At 34.2% G+C, this 18,341-nt stretch overlaps 1 protein-coding gene across 1 annotated transcript in view; it reads right to left on the bottom strand.

The window, feature by feature from the left end:
- Window positions 1-1,394: 1,394 nt before the first annotated feature.
- Window positions 1,395-18,341, bottom strand: part of LOC108767747 (uncharacterized) — a 37,138-nt gene continuing 20,191 nt past the window's right edge. The window contains exons 3-8 of the mRNA XM_018517756.1: window positions 16,994-17,936; window positions 12,784-12,938; window positions 8,913-9,162; window positions 5,033-5,254; window positions 2,919-3,114; window positions 1,395-1,909 (exon numbers count right to left, since the gene is read on the bottom strand). Of these exons, the coding sequence (XP_018373258.1) occupies window positions 1,900-1,909; window positions 2,919-3,114; window positions 5,033-5,254; window positions 8,913-9,162; window positions 12,784-12,938; window positions 16,994-17,936 (1,776 nt within the window). The 3' untranslated portion in view covers window positions 1,395-1,899. The remainder of the gene's footprint in view (window positions 1,910-2,918; window positions 3,115-5,032; window positions 5,255-8,912; window positions 9,163-12,783; window positions 12,939-16,993; window positions 17,937-18,341) is intronic.

Here is an 18,341-nt window from a genome sequence, read left to right as displayed (position 1 = left end):
GTCGTCGTCGTCGTCGCTCGATAAGTCGATATATACCTGGTTTCGTTCTTCTCCGCGTGTCGGTTTTTCACTCTGCACGATTTTTTACTTCTTCAAGCATTCCAAATAATAACGTAAATTTCCGCGAAATCGCACATTCACGTTTTCTTCACGTTTGAACGGGCCACAACTTTACGTCAAGCATTACACCGTTATAAAACTATAGTCATAGGATTTCCGCAAATTTTCTCCAACTTTGTCTTTAAACAACAGTCTTCAAACATGGTTGGTAGAGTTTGTTACGCGTCGTGTTTCCGCAAGGACGTATCTACATAGAAATTAACAAAGCTTAAGCTTGAGATCTCCAATTCAAATAGTTTTGTAGAATAAAATTGTTTAGAAATATTTATTGGTCAAAGTTTTCATATAGTTATTTATAGCAGAATAAGAAGAAATATATTTTTTTAGTTTATTTGTATTCTTGTGAGAGTTACATGATAAAAACCAGGAAAATAAATAGGCTGTTACGTTGTCGAGCAAATAAAAATAATCGGAAGATCTATGATTGCATATCTGGCAATTATTCACACCGAATCGATATTAAAACGACGTTGAATTTCTTGACAAACATTTCCGCAGGAGAAACGAAGATATTGCTTGGCCGTTCTAATTGAATTAAGTTATATATGTGACTTGAAATTCAATTTCTGCGTTTAATTGGCGTGCAAAAAGAGAGAAGAGTGTTATTTGTGAGAATGACAAATTGAAGATCCTTGTTTTGATACGAGTGGAGGTCTCCAAGATAAGAAATCTCGTATCGATTTCTTCGTCTAACCGCAGCCAGGACATGACTTAAATCAATACCACGGCGCTTTAGGGGTGAAATCCTACGGAAAATATTCTCTCGTTTTGTGAAAACGTGCTCCAATCATTCTTGCAAGGGTTTCTTACGTAATCTTCTTTCACTGATGAAAGTTTCACTCCGTTTCCTTTGCTATGGATATTTCCGTCATTATGGATTTCCTTCATCGAATATTGCTTGGTGTTGAATCCATCATGAAATTATATAAACTTTCTGCCGTGCGCAATATTTCCGTGAAAACAACAATAATACCTCGATGCCAATATTTTAATTTATATCTCGAAAGAATTGTACTGCTGAGATCATCCTTATTTTTGTCGTTCGTTTTACGTTGTTTAAATATTACACAGGATTTATTTCTCTCTCATATTCTACAAATTAATTGGGATAAATCGAGTCACGTTTTAATTCCATTATATCCGTTTCATCCGTCGAGAGATAATTTCTTCGCGATCGATCCTGATTCTCGCCGATACGTTTCCGTCATATGGATTCTTCTCTGCGAAAAATGTAACGATTCCATTCCGGAATCTCGCACGTGTCGGGAGTCGAGACCTCGATTATTTACGAAAGTGATACACCCTTGTCGACCTTTGGCGACGCTTTTCTTTAGCGACCTCATTATCCGTTTCTCCTCGCCATTCTCTTCCGTCTCACAAATCCTAACCCTGCGGCTAGCATCCTCGTTAGCACGAGAAAGTTTTTCAGCTCACGAATCGCTTTTGCCGGCATCCTGTCTCCGGAGTCCTTCCGCCGCTGGGGTAGCAAGACGTCTCTCCCATTCCTTCCATTGCGACATCATTTATTCATCACAGCTCGATGATATCCGGCGCGCGAAACTGCACTTTGCTGCAAAACTTCACTTCTTGCACGATCTTATTGCCGCAATTGTCTTCGTTTAGATCAACGTCGCTCTGCGTACCGTCGTCATCGTCGTCCTCCTCCTCCAGATCCTCCAGAACGTGTCTGTCTAAACTCCAGCCGCTAACTCCACTGCCAACCGCAAACTTTTTTTTCTTCTTCTCACGGATTTTATTCTGGCGAACGGATCGCCGTGGTTATTTGTATCTGAAAGTCGAGCAAAACGGGCGCGCTTTGGAGCGTGAGTATGCTCTTATCGATCGTGAGTTCGTTGCCTTACGTGTAAAGTTTATCTTGTCTCATTTTACTTCTTATAACATGCGGATCGTATGAAAGATTGTATGAAAAAATGCTCTCGAATATGTACCGGTTCAGAAAATAATTTTCTGTTAGCGCGATTATTAAATATCTCGATTTCAACAAGTTGAGCATTATCTTTTTTTTGTGTGAAATAAAAACGATGAAATAAACAACGATAAATTGCAATACGGGTATTTTTGCAAGCTCAAACGTTTTTACGCATCCATTGTAATCGTCGCGAATATTCTAATCACGTCGTTATTACATATTGGACACCCAACGCGAGCTGCGAGTGATATTCATATTTCGATAGAAACATGATCGGTGTACGTTTATATGATCCTCACGTTACACGACCCTTGCTACTCAGCTCTCCAAATGTATCGAATGTTGTAACATACGCAGATTGAAACGCGGTGTCGCCAGGACAAAATATTTTTCATCGTCAGGTTTGGCGTCGTAAAATAGTTTGCATCGTCAGTTCTACGAGAATTAGGTCAACATCGCGTATTACTTTCATTATGAACAATATTCGTATATTACAAGAAAAAATTCGTACAGCATCGGTGTTATTTTCTCATTATATACAGCGTCAGTGTTATTTTCTCATATTTTAACTTTTAGAAAGATAAAATTAGTTCTTATTGGACTGTATTGTCGCTTATTATATTTGTAATATATGAACAAAAATTTGAAAATTATTTACAAATACTTATACATATAAATAATAATCGAAGGTGTTAAGTTTTTGTATAAATAATTATTAGATATATTTTTTAAGTTTTATGCTTTAAAAATATATTTCGTCAGAAACGTTATTCGATTTTTTTAATTATCTATAAGTAACACGATCTTTTTATCGTTTGTCCGAAATTTTATTTGGACAAATTACTTTATATTCCAAAAATCGACTTACCTTTCTGGTAAAGGGCATTCCAAAATTCTGCAGAAAGCCAGGCCGACTGCCACTATTAATATTAGAAATAAAACCGCGTACACTACGAACAGATGAACTAAAGAAAAAATATAAAGCGTCTTATGACACCACCTATTGGGCGTGTACAACGAAAATTCGTATTCCGGCCACATTGCATGCAGTATCCAGTAATGTCCTAAAACAAAAAGGAGAACAACACAATATACAACGATGAACGTAGGAATTAATTATCCAACTTAAAGTCTAAGAGTGCCATCCTATTTCATGTATCGCGTAATTAATTAAAGACATTGTGCGTTACGCTAAACTCATCTCCATGTGTCCCATGGAGTGTTACACATTCGCGTAATCAATGAATGGTGATCTTTGCTATTTCTGTTAGAACAGTTTAAAAGAATGTAAAGATATAATTGGTTATCGTGTACACCACCCAACTTTTTGTGTTTCATGAGATATATGGAAATAAAATTCCGTGCAACAGAAAACGCCTCTAGTTGGTTACGTGATACGCATTACGCGAAAAATCTGTGCCATGGGACAGCACTCTAAACAATGAGGGAAAAATCAAGTAAAATATTATTAAGTTATCAAATTATTTAATTCATTATGGGCCGGTTGTTCCATCTTTTGATAAATTTTACCTGTGAGGTAAATCTGGTAATCCGTACATGTGATTGGATAATCTTGCTACTTACCCAACAGGTAAAATTTATCAAAAAATGGAACAATCGGCCCTAGACTATGTCGAAGGATTTTTCCAAAACATACATAGAAGAATTTTCCTCGTATTCACTCGATTCATTTCGACTCGATCAGAATCTTGTTTTTATATTGGACTCAAAAACTTTCGAAATAATAAATATCTATGTGACATATATATGCTAAGTAATTAAGCAGTCTACAATTTCATCCTGTATCCCGATCAACGAACTGTGACATGTTGTCGTACGAAATATAAATATTGCACGACAGTGCCTCATCACGAACAGTTAAATTGTCATAAATAATGAATTTTTTAATCCCAAAATTTTCTCGCATATGGATTTATGTGCGTATATTTCCAACACTTCGTACTCTTTGCCATTTCAAATGAATCTGTATTAGACGTTATTAAAAAAAATTAGAATAAAAGAAAAATATAAAAAGTCTAATTAATCCATAAATCGATATATACGCAGCACAATTTTTAATTTATATCAATGATTTATAAAAAATTATGACTCTTGTGCTTTAGTAGCGACATCATTAATGAACTCTTATATGTTCAGTAATGATGCCGCACTACTAAATCGTGTTTTTGATACTTTAATATCGATTTATTTATTGTTAAAGATAGGATATGTTTTTAAAACCGTTTATTGCAACGTGCAAATATAAGCAAAGTTCAGCCACTTGACCGATATTTTCGTCAACGTAAAAATTTGCTTATAGCATATATGAGAAAGCACTGCGCAATTAAAATCAACATGTAAAGAGGTTAAACATAACATGCTGTAATTTGTGGAATGATGTAATAATATCGTAACGGAATTGTTTCTGGGGCTTTGTACGCCACTTCATTCATTCAAAGTTCTCGAGAGTCCTTACATTCAGCTTTAGTACGCAGAAGGTTTCTGTTGGATTTGTAAATTATCTCAGAGAATTTTATTTATAAAATATATAGAAAATAGTATAATACAAATTAAATTTATTGTTGAAATATGACGAAATATGAATAATAAATTAAAATAATGAAATAAAAAAGAAACAATATGAAAAACAAAGAGGTAAAAAAACTAATTAAAAATAAATATAAAAACTATTTCATTACTTATAAAAAAATGTTAGAATAGTACGAAATTTGATTATTTTTTATTTATAATTTGATCTATCTTGTACATAATAATGATCTTTTAATATTTAATTACCCGTTTCTACAAAGTTATTATAGAATCATAGAGCCAAGTGTTATGAAACATGTGTTTTCCTAATCTGACTTATGCTTTGCATTCGTTCGGTAAATCCTCCGTGGCTTTAACGCTTCGAAAGTTTGCGGGTTGCCGGCGCGAAATATAACACGTCGCGTATAATTTCGGACAAAATTTCTTGCTCACCTAACACGAACCACGCGACCAGGAAGCACGATAAAACTATGGAGAGTAATTTCATAGGCGAGACATGTGGTCTGTTGCCGGAATGGGACGAGACTTCCGGCCTCCGAGAGCGTATCTGTGAATACAGCGCCCAAAACATACGCACGGCGCCCAGAACTCCGCCGATCAGCATGTACACGGGAATGTATGGCTCTTTAGGGCAATCCTTAATGAACTGCACACCTGCAAAGGTAAATTAAAATATTGATTTTCGACACGTTCGCCATTCGTTGCAATATAAAAATTTAGATTGAAAAAGCAAATGCAAACTATTCATACACTATTTTATTTATTCGTGTTTGATCTGAATTCGATATGGTTTCAAAAAAAACCTATCGTGCATATCGAAAATTAATACACAATGTGTATTTTTTATATTTTTTTAATATAAAATGTAAAATATTGTCTCTAGTTAAACATATAAGATATATGTATGTGGACATTTCCATGTTACGTTGTGCATAATAAGTGCAACATATAGTAATAAACTTGATAATTGATGTTATATGACTTCTGCCTTCTCGTTTTCTCAGTTGAACTTGCTTTATTAGTAGATATTTTATGACACCTTTTATGTTTGTTCTTTTTATATCCGTGACCCAAACACTTCATAGTTTGAGTAATAAGTAGAAATAATATATAGTATAGTAATTTATTTAGTATACTGCAAGTTCTTTTTATTGTTCTTTTTCTTCGAATAGAAAAGGAGAAGAGGCATCCCTTAACTGATATTCTTACCCATCAATTAAGATCTAACGTATATCTGACGCGCATCATTATTTTGCACTTTTTCCAACGCCAGTGAAGAATAATTTAGCATTAATTGCTTGTTGCCTAGAGTCTATTTCATGTATCACGTCCTGGTTCGACGTTCGACTTAGGATAACATGCATACCATGGAAGGTTCTCCGCTGCGCAACGTAACTTGAGTAATGTGTACCTCGTTATTATGCACATCTTTTGTACGTATTAATTTTCTGCTACAGCATAATCCTCGACAGTTTTTCGAAGAATTTATTTCGTGACATTCGCTGCGATGAGAAATCAATATCGTCGTCCTACATACTTTGATAAGTACAGAGAGAGACACTATGTTATTTTTTAAAAGTTAAAAACCCCAAGGAACTATTTTATGTTATTTTAACTTTGTATCTTTAGTATCATTATTTTGTGATGAGCCAATCTCATGAGCTCCAATTAAATATATAACGCGTATAAGGAAAGATCGATTTTGCTGAAGTATCTAAAAATTTAGTTAGATACAGATTTGAAAATAATTTTATTAGATCATCCAAATAATTATGTAAGACGCTTAAACTGGTTATTAGAATGTCAAAATTTTTTGCAGCATTATCATCAAGTTTGAGCATCCTACATAATTATTTTGATAATTCAACAAAATTATTTTCTGATTTCTACACTCCAGCAAAATGTTCTTTCCATGTAGATAAATTTTCTCGTAAAGCAATTAATCGGAAATTGTGATATATTGATTATTTTCTTTCTTCTTTACATATATGAGATGAAAAAATTTTTTGAACAGCGGCGTTTCAATATATCGGGAGTTCAATATACTTGATATTACTCGAATTAATCTTTAGATTTATGCGGTTCATTAAATTTGCACAGCGCAGGTCGCAATTGGTGAATTCCATTCCATTTTTGGATCGTGATTTACAAAAGATTAAATCGTCTTTGGAATCACTGATTTGCGACCACTTTTGCGGTTTACCTACCTATGCCATTATTATCGATTACATGTTCTTGCCAGGTGGACTTCGTCAGAGGGTGAATGCACCGGACTTATATTAAATCAGGTTGTGCGTCTATGCTCCCTACTGCGCGAGTAACCTATGCCCGAGAAATTAAATATGCTTGCATGCTACAAGCTCAACACGCTAGCGATTTGCGTGTCGTAATCCTGGTAGCATTAATTAGCTCGGAAATAATGTCGTATATTTCGTGGAATTTAAACCGAATTGATTGGAAGGGGAAATGTGCTATAATTTGGGTGAATAGAAACTTAAGAGATAATTATCGCGTTAAAATTTAGTTATATTAAAATTATATGTACCCAAATGTTGCAAAAAGCATTACACACAAATAAAATACCATCGAGAACTAAAAAAATCTTATTTCGTAAAATGTTAAAAAGTTTGTTGGTAGAAATAAAATTTTATTTACTTTGAACTATCGCAAATATCTTTCCACATATCGCTGTGAACATTTCTCAAATATTTGCATTTTGTTGGTTGAAACTTTACGTTATGGTAAAAGGGAGAGAAAACAATATAATATTTACGTCTTGAATTTATTTTAGACGATCCATAATTTGCATCAGATTTTAAGATAGAATTCTATTTATAATTTTATATGTCGCATATTTTAAAATACATTATATCTAATTTTAAAATGTTTTTTTTTATTAAATGGCAAAATTATAAATAAAATTTTTTTCTATAAATTTTAAAGTATATACTTTATTACAAATTGTTTAAAATAGACTTTATTTTGAATTTTACACCGTCAGGAAGTTACAGAGGAAACGAGATTCTTATTTATCTTAGTGACAAATTATTTTTAGTTTGTCCCGAAATCTAATTATACTATAAATTTAATTGCATTTAATTTTCAAAATATGAGTATGTTATTCTAAATATTATTATACATTAAATATTTACAAAGATTAGGTATACCAAGAGTAATATTTAATGACGAAATTACACCTTCGAAATTATATAGGTGATATTACGTAATTTCATGTTGCGAAAAATATGATTAATTGACATGACGAACTTTAGAAAGTGTCAGCTAATAAACCTTTTCACTGAAGAGAAATTTGAAAAATTTATTTATCTCAAACAATTAGTGCAAATTTCTATTATTGACGGCAGCGCGGAATGTACTTCTGCTAGAACACTGATCAAGGAATCTTATCTTTTATACACTGATTGATGTCTTTCACATAAAATATTTTAGGAAATTATCTTTTGTTATCAGACTCTGTATTTTTAACAAGTTGAACTTTGAGATTAGTAGAAGAGAGAAAAGCGATTAAATACAGAACGTTAGTGACGGATACTACGTTAAAAATTTTCTTTGATATCTGCAAAATTATCCTTGTCGGACTATGCGTAAAGCTATTCCCTTAAGAGAGGTTAAAGAGGCAATAAAAGAGCTCCAACTCTCCTGAGAGATATGTAATAGAGAAAAATTTACATCAGGTAAAGCTACAAGGTTTTGTGAAGTTTATTGCAACACAAAGAAAGTTAAAGAGAACATCTTGTTTAATCACTCATTTTACATCATTCTTTTAAGCGTATCCTTTTACACGTAAAATATTCATATAATAATCGTTAAAAGCAATATCGAGAAAGTATAACGTATTGAGAACAAGCAAGGTAAAAAAATATTAAATGATGATAGAGTGAAAAAAAGTGGCGCTAATAATACTTGAATTTTAAAAAGCGCCATAGATCAAAGAGTAGTCAGGCTATATAGTCTTTTTCCCTAACAATAAGTCTCACGAAACTCTGTCGTTATAGTTCTTAAGTATAGATATACTACCAGAGAGAGAGAGGTATCGATCGTCTTTTTATTTCGAAGTGTAAAACGGATCGAACTGAAACTTCGGTGAGGTCGTTTTCGACCCACTTATCCAGTTGCTAGTTATATAATATTCATTATGCTATCTGAACACATTTTCTTGTGAGAAAAGATAAATTATCCACATATACATAGTCGATTACCAGTCAAAGACCTCTTTCTCGATTCGCTCAACCGAGATTAATTAAAACCGTCCGTTATCCGTCTAATTGTATTTCCCTGTCTCTTCACTCACCGAAGATGAACATCAAAATAGGCACAGTGGACAAACAGGTCAGACATATAGTGAACGTCATCGTCTTGCTGATGACTCTCAAAGCGCGAAAGACGAAGTCGCAGATGCCGTTTGCCTCGAGATGAGCGTCTTTCAACTGAAACACGACCGAGCCATAGGTTGCTACACCGAGATTCGCAGCCTCTGCATCGCCCTTTTCGGGTGCCTTCACGCCACTGGCGCAAAGCCGGCGCGACTCATCGCCTGAAAGCTGAAAGCACACGCAATAGCTAAAATCAGATTTTCTCCCATGTCATGATATAATATAATTTATGACACGACATTATATATGTAAAATATGTTACATACGTCATATAGGTTAAAATCAGCAATTTAATATGAATGTACTGTCTTTATATTTTATATTTATTATAACTTATTGTTTTCCGTCAATCCGACCTTTGTCAATTTTAACGTCTCATTAAACATACTCGCCACTCCAAATAGATTGGACGGAGTTCAAATAAATTTACATAAATGTATTATAAAATGTGTTTAGTTATGAATATTAATATATAATAAAGTTTCATGATGAGATTTGGCGATCGTGTGTGTGAATTACACGTTACTTTATCGATTGAAATTAAATATCTTATTATGTATATGAATTTAAAACAGATAACGCTACAGTTTTGGCAACCTGCGAGTGACTCTACTCGAACGTCCGCGAAATCTAGTATGATTTAAAAAGATTGCTGATGAAGATTTCAAAGAGAATCGAAATATACAAGAGATTTTAAGATTTCTATTAAAGATGACATCACAACACATCGTATGAATTGACAAAATTATTTGTGAAAGATTTATTGCGCACCTCTGTTCACGCTGACTCTCATTAGCCCAGATTTAAATTGTTTTTGTTATATATAATATAATTTTGTACTGGCGAGAGAGAATTCATTCATTCTGATTAATAGCACAAATATGACATTAGACTTTATTATGGAAAAAAATTTATAAAGCTGTAAAAGACACATTCCAATTTTTATCTTATTTTAACTTTTCTCTTTCTCTTTCTTTTTACATTTTTTATCTCTTATAATTTGATTTTAATAATATTAGTTTTTTTAATAATATTAATTTAATTCTGTTTTATTTTATTTTTATTACCTTGTGCTAGTGTGCGTTGCCGTGTACCATACTTTGTCTGTATTTCGCTGATTACAGAGTAATGCAATTAGTGATGGAACAAGTGCAGTTTTTTTCATCTTTCAGTGGGAATCCGTATTAACGCAGTTCGTAATTCAGAAATAAGAATTAACGTGCATTCAAAGATTTTTGTATTTAAAAAATTCTTTTGAAAGAAACCGTATTTTTTTTTATAATAAAAATCCAGTACTGTACGAAAGGTTTTTATACGGCAATTTAATCGCCGGCAAATGAAAGCCGATACTTTTTATATTCTACGAGGAACTCGACTTTACGGTACGCTTTAATTAATAGTTTTAGTACTTTTTATCTAACCGTGTCTCTTTGAAATGCCGCGCAGATTTGGCGTCAGAGTTCAATTTATATTCCGTTCATTTCCCACATAACGTAAATTCAATAAACGATCCTGCAAAGCACGAGCACAGCTTCGTTGAACGGTAGCAAATACGTCTCTTCTTTCTCCATCGATTCTCGTTCTACGTTCTGCGGAATGAGATCCTTCGAGAGATCCTCGGGTAACGCGAACACGTCTCAGGTACGTTTTTCGCGTTTTTCGCGCGGATATAAGCACGGAAATAACCTGCGGATGTGATATGTGCGAAAAAAATTTGAGCTGTCACGAGCACGAATCAGAAGTATATGCCGGCATACTCTTCTGAACTCTGTGCATCTTAATATTATAATTCTTACGGGAAATGATAGCATGCGCTTATAATGATTGCTTTAACAGTTTGCAAGATACATCAGTTTCGTTGTAGGTATAAATTTTTTCTGCTCTTATATATATCATCAAATTGTAAAGCTAAAATATACTTATCGGTTTTATTTCACGAAAAAATCTCGAAAAAAGAAATTTCCTTAAAAAGTTTTTCTAAGAAAATTATAAAGAAAAACACAAAGGCTTTAAAACAGTATACCTACATTTCTTTATTAATAACTTTTCTGCTTTGTTTGTTGAACATATTTATAGTTAGTTTTATATATTTATATATATATCTTCGTAGAAAACTCTTTTGCATTCATTATAGTTTTCCATCAAAAGGCAATGGGCAAGTCATCGGGGATACGGGTGTGGAGGATCTCGCCGTGAAGCTATCGCTTGTATCGTCATTCACTCGACCTCGCCTTGCGTGCATTGCAGCAACATATCGTGCCACGTTGTGTCTGCACCGGAAAACCAATCAGGGTGCAATTTTAGATCGTTTTAAGCTTCTTTTTTAGAAGAAACTCTTCCATTGATAGGACAGTGTAATATACGGAAGAAATAGATATTTTCTATAGTTCGTGTAATTTAACAAAAAGATAAATGACTAATCCTAGAAATAAGGCATTATCATCGTAATCACATTATATATGTGATTAATGCAACACTTTTTCCGATTAAGTAAGATAGACTATTTTCAGAGTTAGTGGTCGCCTGTCTTTTTTCATTCTCATTCCATGAATGGGTTCCCGGCTCATTTTCTGCTTTTATAATCGAACTTAAGCAAATTTTCCTATTAAAAATAAAATTGTGTAAAAAGTCGGTGAAGCCGACGTGACGTCCCCGGAGCAATAACGAGGAAAATTACTTTGAAGATTTTACAGGGATAAGCAACAAGAAAAAAAAGAGAAATAACGTTTTTACAAGGCTGCCTCAATCGAATTTTTGACTCAACAAAAACTTATTCGGCAAATAGCAACATTTTTTTAGAACGAAATTTTCGAACGAAAATTCGAATTTACATTTGAATCCATTTTTTATTTTATATTTACGCATATGAATCTGCGATCTATGTACGTCGTGCCTGTAATTTTAAAAAAATCCAATACTGTTTTCCAGTAATTTCTTTATCGCACTTAAGAAAAAAACATTAATAAAATTGAACTCATTAACAATTTACTTTATATTAGGAAAAGATATTATATAAATACTTAGGTATATGTGAATGCATATTTAACTTATCAATTTAATTATTTCTTTAATAATATCAAATTTTAAGAAATATTTAAATTTTACGAAAAATATAAAATTTTGAAATTTTATTTTATCGTATATAATAAAACTTGTAAAATTTTATGATACTCTAAAAGACTCTAAACGGAAAGTATCAATGAGCAATAAAAAAAAAAGTACGTCAAACTAGAATAAAATATCATTTTCGATATCTGAAATAATATTTCAGTTGCAGTGTGAGAAAAATTATTTTCGTAAAAATATATTATGTACTTGTGTCAAACCAATCTGCGTTCGGAAAAAGTTTCACTCTTTTTTCCTCTTACAACTCGTGGTTTATGAAAGTTGCCTTGTTAGCGTACTTCCGGCGAATAAAAAGAATATCCTTATGCTCTCTGCCTGCAACTGCCTCACTTCGTTGTAATTACCGCAACGGATGATAAATGACAAATTGCAACTTCGAATATGTATTGCCCGCGTTGCCCGAGTTCCTCGCGTTACTCGAGTTACCTGCGTATATACCCGTTGAATCATAAAGATGGAGAGCATCCCAGTCGTCCATTTCCGTAGCTCGAGTGAGAAATTCCGGAACACTCATAACACAATTGGGGCGTGTACCGTAATAGCATGGTCGAGAAAGAAATTTCTTCAACGTTGCAGACCGGAATTGCAACGGGCACGATAAGAGAGGAAGAGAGAGGAAGAGAAAGAGAGGGGGAGAGAAAGAGATAGAAAAAGCACAGTTACCTGTGAAACGGAGCTGCTAGCTCGCCTGGAATCGGCCCAGGCGTTCGTTCCGTATCCTAGATTGACCTGTGCGCCACCGCTTCCGCCCGATCTGACGCTTCCCGAGCTCACTTCTCTTTGGCGATAAGGCGAGGAACTTCGGTTTCTCGTGCTCCCTGGACATAAGTGCAAATATTTGAATTTATCCGACTGCCTTTCAAAATTCTTATTCGAGAAACATCTCGTAAAATTTTTGCACGATATCCCATGAATATTTATGAAGACATGACGAAGACGACTCGCGCTGGCGAAAGAATTGCAAAATAGTATGTGATCTACTTCGAACTTATACTGATATATTTTATAAAAGATATTTCTACTATTTTCATCGATTTGTAATTTCTTTTCTGCGACCGTGGGATGTATTCTCAAATTGTACATGTGAATTACAATTCGTGTGCAATTAGAAAATTTGTGCAAATTTTACTTGGTATATTTTCTGAATAGACAAAATTATGTGTGTAGTATCCAATTTATTTTTACGTTTGAACTTTTTGTGATTATATTATTCTGATTTGTAGTTTTTGACTCTCCTCGTTTTAACACGTTTGTAACTAATAAATACTAGATATACAATTACAAACAATAACAAACGACGCGCCAATTAACAATGTTAGTGCACAATTTAATTTGTATTCTCCATTTGCACGAATTTCGCTTGTTATAAAGAGACATCATGCAAATTCAGGCGATGAGATATCTTTGTCAACAAGCTTCCGTTTAATGCACACTGCTTTACGTGATAAATCCGCACTTTCAATTTACAGAATACAAATCCCATCTGCTGGAGAGATTTCGATTATTGCGACATTCCTCGTCACAAAATTTATCGACTTCGCTCGCCTGATAGCGGTAGCTCGGTAAACAAGTCTTGTCGTATCGATTTTGGGGATGACAATCATTTGGAAGGCGAACGAATTTAAACGATAAAACCTATAAAAAACGATTTAATGCGTACATTACCGCTCATGAGGAAGTTCGGATAAATTTTATTGAACGATTATATGTAAAAAAATTAAGATTTTATAAAACAGCAATTGTATTATTTTTTAAATATATTTTAAATCACTTATACACATACTAACAATTGCAAAAGTTTTATAAATTAGTTTTAATTTTGTATGTCAAAAAGTATTGTCTTTACTTCGTAGAACATTGATAGTATAAATTTAAAAAAATTCGATAAATTTAAAAAATTTGCTCAAAGAACACAAATGTGGGCTCATGCTATGTATGTTGCCAGCCTATCCCCATAGGTTGAAGATAGACTAACAAAAGCTTTATAAATTATTTTTAATTTGTATGTCAAAAGCGAATTTTTGAAGTTTACTGATTATACTATCAAAATGTTCTACGAAATAAAGGTAAAACATTTTGGCATATAAAATTAAAAATAATTTATGGAACTTTTGCAATTGTTAGTATATGTAGTACAAGTGATCTAAAATACATATATTAAAAAAATAATACAATTGCTGTTTTATAATGTCTTAATTTTTTACATAATCATTCGATAAAATTTATGCGGATGTCTGAACTTCCATGAGCGGTAGTGTATTTGCATAATACATTATTATAATACTTACGAAATTAGAACAATTGTAAAATTATATTATGAATTATTTATTGTATATTTGCATTTTTACTGTTTCAGAATATTCAAGGAGAAATTCGTGCTTTGATCTCGCCTGAGAGCGCGCATGCAATCTCTCTTGCATCGCAACCGCGCAAAGTGGGTAAGTAAGCATTATGTATCAGACGCATATTTCAATCTCGTGACCGGTAGTGGTTTAATGTAGCTGCTAACGTTAATAAATATCGTGTATACGTGCAACAAAATCAGGCCAATTTGCGCGACCGAAACATAACCTTTTCTCGCGTTAATTATCGCTGGGATAAATGCCTCGTATTTACCTCACGTTTCGATTTCTTGCGGTTGCAGCCCCAAGAATCACGTCAATAAAAAAGCGGTCTTAGCATGCGGAGTTGTTAAGTTTCTTGTGGATTTTATCTCATTGGTGGAATATATTAGTGGCGAATTATCACCGCAAGATACACACATACATATCAGCATGCGCATATATCTAAGATTGTGGTAAACTAATTTGCATAGATCGACTTAAGAGGTTTAATACTACTATATCAACATTGTGTATGCAGGTTTTCTAACCGCTAATAGTAATTTGGCTCATGATATGTTCAAGCTTAATAATCTGTACAGATTTCCCAAAAATGTGATTCGTGATTTATTGCAATCGATATAACCGTTACGATAGAAGCAGAATTTTTACGAGGAAGAAATAGATAATTTATATGTTAAATCAAATATAAATATTAGTACCGACAGAAATTATTTTCATATTATTTAGTACATGAAAGGGACAGTTTTATTGAAGTATCTAAATACAGATCTGAAAATAATTTTGGACCATGAAAATAATTATGTAAGATGCTCAAACTGATTGATAGAATGTCGAAAAAAACTTTTTGTAACATTACTCGTTATATTTGAGATTCTACACTGTAAAAAATAAAGTGTTATAATTTTAACTTTATAAATACGTATGGATTTTCTAAGGCATGCAAAAATGTTAAAATTAACATTTGTGTGTTAATTTTAGCATTTTTGCATATCTCAGAAAGTTCACTATACTTCTTTAATTTAATTATTTAAACATTTTATTTTTTATAGTGTATAATATAATTATTTTGGTCCAAAATATTATTTTTATATATTAGATATTTAGATATCTAGCTAAATTTACTTTAATAAATTCGTTCTTTCTATATATATTTTGCTGCACTTTAATTTTGAATGTCGCACGTATTATACTTGTGATGCAATAATACTATTGAGAGATTGATGGGAAGTTTGAAGGTACTTTGCATTCGTCTGACCTGATTAAATCGTAATAAATTAACCGTGCGAGAATACAAGAGAAATAGGGACCTATCAATTGTTGTTTCTTAATGGAAGCTTTGCGCTGGAATTGACGTCGTATCGGCTTGTCGGCTTGTCGATATTATTTTACATTTCTTGGCAGATCCGTTCCTTCCGTGTGTCACGCTTACATTATTTCGAGGCGCGAGAGTCTATTGCATCCGTCGCAGGATTTCAGTGAGAAGTATCGGGTGTGTAATACCTATCGTGTGCAATCGACACGCGCGAGAATATATCACCCGGCGACCAATTTCCGTCATTCGAGATATATTATACGTGTCTATCGCACTCGATGCCTTGAACACGGGAGAAATGAACGAAAACTAATCGGCCTCTCCGGAGACCTGACGTCGAGAGTTGTACAGTAATGAGCGTCAAATTGCCATTACATTCCCTAAGGAGAGAAGATACTTGCTGCCTCGAGGTAGTCTCAACCTGTAAATGCCGGGACGTAAGGAAACGTTTGCATGGAATCTCGTTGGTGAATATTTTATGGCCTGTCTTTATATAAAACAGCTTTCCTTATAATTGCTCAAGCAGAAACTAAATAAAAACGTCGGCTATTTTTAACTTTTATTTCGATATAAAAGCAATGATTATTTTTAATGTTTATTTTGGTATACGACACATGATAAAAATACTCGATCTCCGAGTATAAGGTTATTATTATTTTTATCAAATGTCACGCTTTTATCAAAACTCGCTTTTCCAGCGGTTTCTTGTTAGTCGTAATTGTAATTTCTCGAGTCAATAACTGAACGAGCAATTGTTTTATTCTGTTATGTATAATTGACATGTCATGCATGCAAACATATTATTGGCATGATTTAACCGCATTTGCGGCAAACGCAAACGTTCCTTTGCACATTGCATTGCGTTTCATCGTGACGCTATAATTTCGCAGATTACATCTGTATTTCGATGCATATCATTGCGGTTTAAATACGTCCAAGGACCACATTTTCGCGATAGTTTCGTATACGCATCAGTCGCGGAGACAAGTTTCCAACAATTTTAATATCGTAATACTCAATTATTTTTAGTAGAAAAGTCTATAACTCGAAGCTTAATTAATAACTAGTTTTTAATAGCAATCTTAACGGTAACCGTTGCTAAATGTTAAAATAAAAAAATAACATAATATGATATGTTTCATCCTATATGATCCTTCCAAGATAGTTTTCTATTTTAATGACCTAGTAAAAAAATTCAAAAATCTTAAATTCTTACCTTGATCTGCGGAAGCTCTTCTAGGATCTTGCAAGCCCAGGTTGCCTCTCGGCGCCCTTCTATCTTGATGTCCTCCGAGACTACCCCTAGGACTTCTGTTGATTCCCTCAGGCCCGATGCTTCCTCTGGGACTTCTGGTTTCGTCGTCGTTAACAGCTCCTTTCGAATGTCTTTCGACGTCGTTCATGCCTATGCTTCCGCGTGGCGATCGGTTTGTCTGATCATGCGGCGCGATCGATCCTCTCGGGCTTCTATTGCTGCCCTCCGGACATATCGATCCACGTGGAGATCGATTTGCGTCCGGCACTATCGATCCTCTAGGAGATCTGTTGGGATCAGGTGCGATGGAGCCGCGAGGACTCTGATTCAGACACTCCGAGACTATCGAACCGCGTGGACTTCTATCTGGAACTTCCATAGGCGTAATATTACTCCTGGATGCTCTGTGCAATTCCGGACATATCGAGCCACGTGGACTTCGGTCGAAATCCAAATTTGCCATGCTGCCTCGCGGACTTCTCGTCGTGTCCGGTACTAACGAATGTCTGGGACTACGACTGGCGGCCGCGATCGCGTTACCATTTTCCGGTAAGAGGGATATTCTAGAGCCGCCAATCGCCACCATACTGTTCCGTGGACTCCGATTATAGGCCACATCCGGCACCAGAGAATTTCTCGGGCTAAGTGCTGAGTCCGGCACGAGAGAGTGACGCGGACTAAGAGAGACTTCTGGCGTCAAGCTATTTCGCGATGACCGCACCATATCGGGTACTAAACTATTACGTGGGCTCCTGCTCGAGTCCGGTATTAGGGAGCCTCGCGGGCTTCTGCAATAATCGTCAGGTATCAGAGAGTTTCGCGGGCTGCGGCTCGCCTCGGGCGCCAGGGAGTTGCGGCCGGTACCATACTGTTCAGGATCCGGCAGGATCCTACGACAGACTCCCTGAAATAAAACATCATAAAGCATTATCTATTTAATTTTTAACAGAAGAAATAATGGTTAGAGCAAGAATTAATTTTTAATCGTATATAAAGTTTTTGTAAAAGAGACTTTCTTTTTCCTTTCAGGCAAAAGATGTTCATCAAGAATGATAATAAGCTCGTAATTTTAGGAATTAGGTCGTAATTTACAAATGATTTGATTTCTAGTTATTTAAGTTAATTGATTTTTCTAATTTTACTTGGAAATTTTTGAATGTTGGAGATATGTATGTTAATATTATACGCATCCATATTTCTGCAATATATCTAATGTGTTTAATTAGCATAGGAATTAACGCGGGAATAAATTTACATTCGCATATGAAAGTAAACGCTACACGTTCGCGAGACATGTTAAAATACTCGA

Source organism: Trachymyrmex cornetzi, unplaced genomic scaffold (assembly GCF_001594075.2).
Source record: "Trachymyrmex cornetzi isolate Tcor2-1 unplaced genomic scaffold, Tcor1.1 scaffold725, whole genome shotgun sequence".
Lineage (NCBI taxonomy): Eukaryota > Metazoa > Arthropoda > Insecta > Hymenoptera > Formicidae > Trachymyrmex > Trachymyrmex cornetzi.
This window is presented reverse-complemented; position numbering and strand designations above follow the sequence as displayed.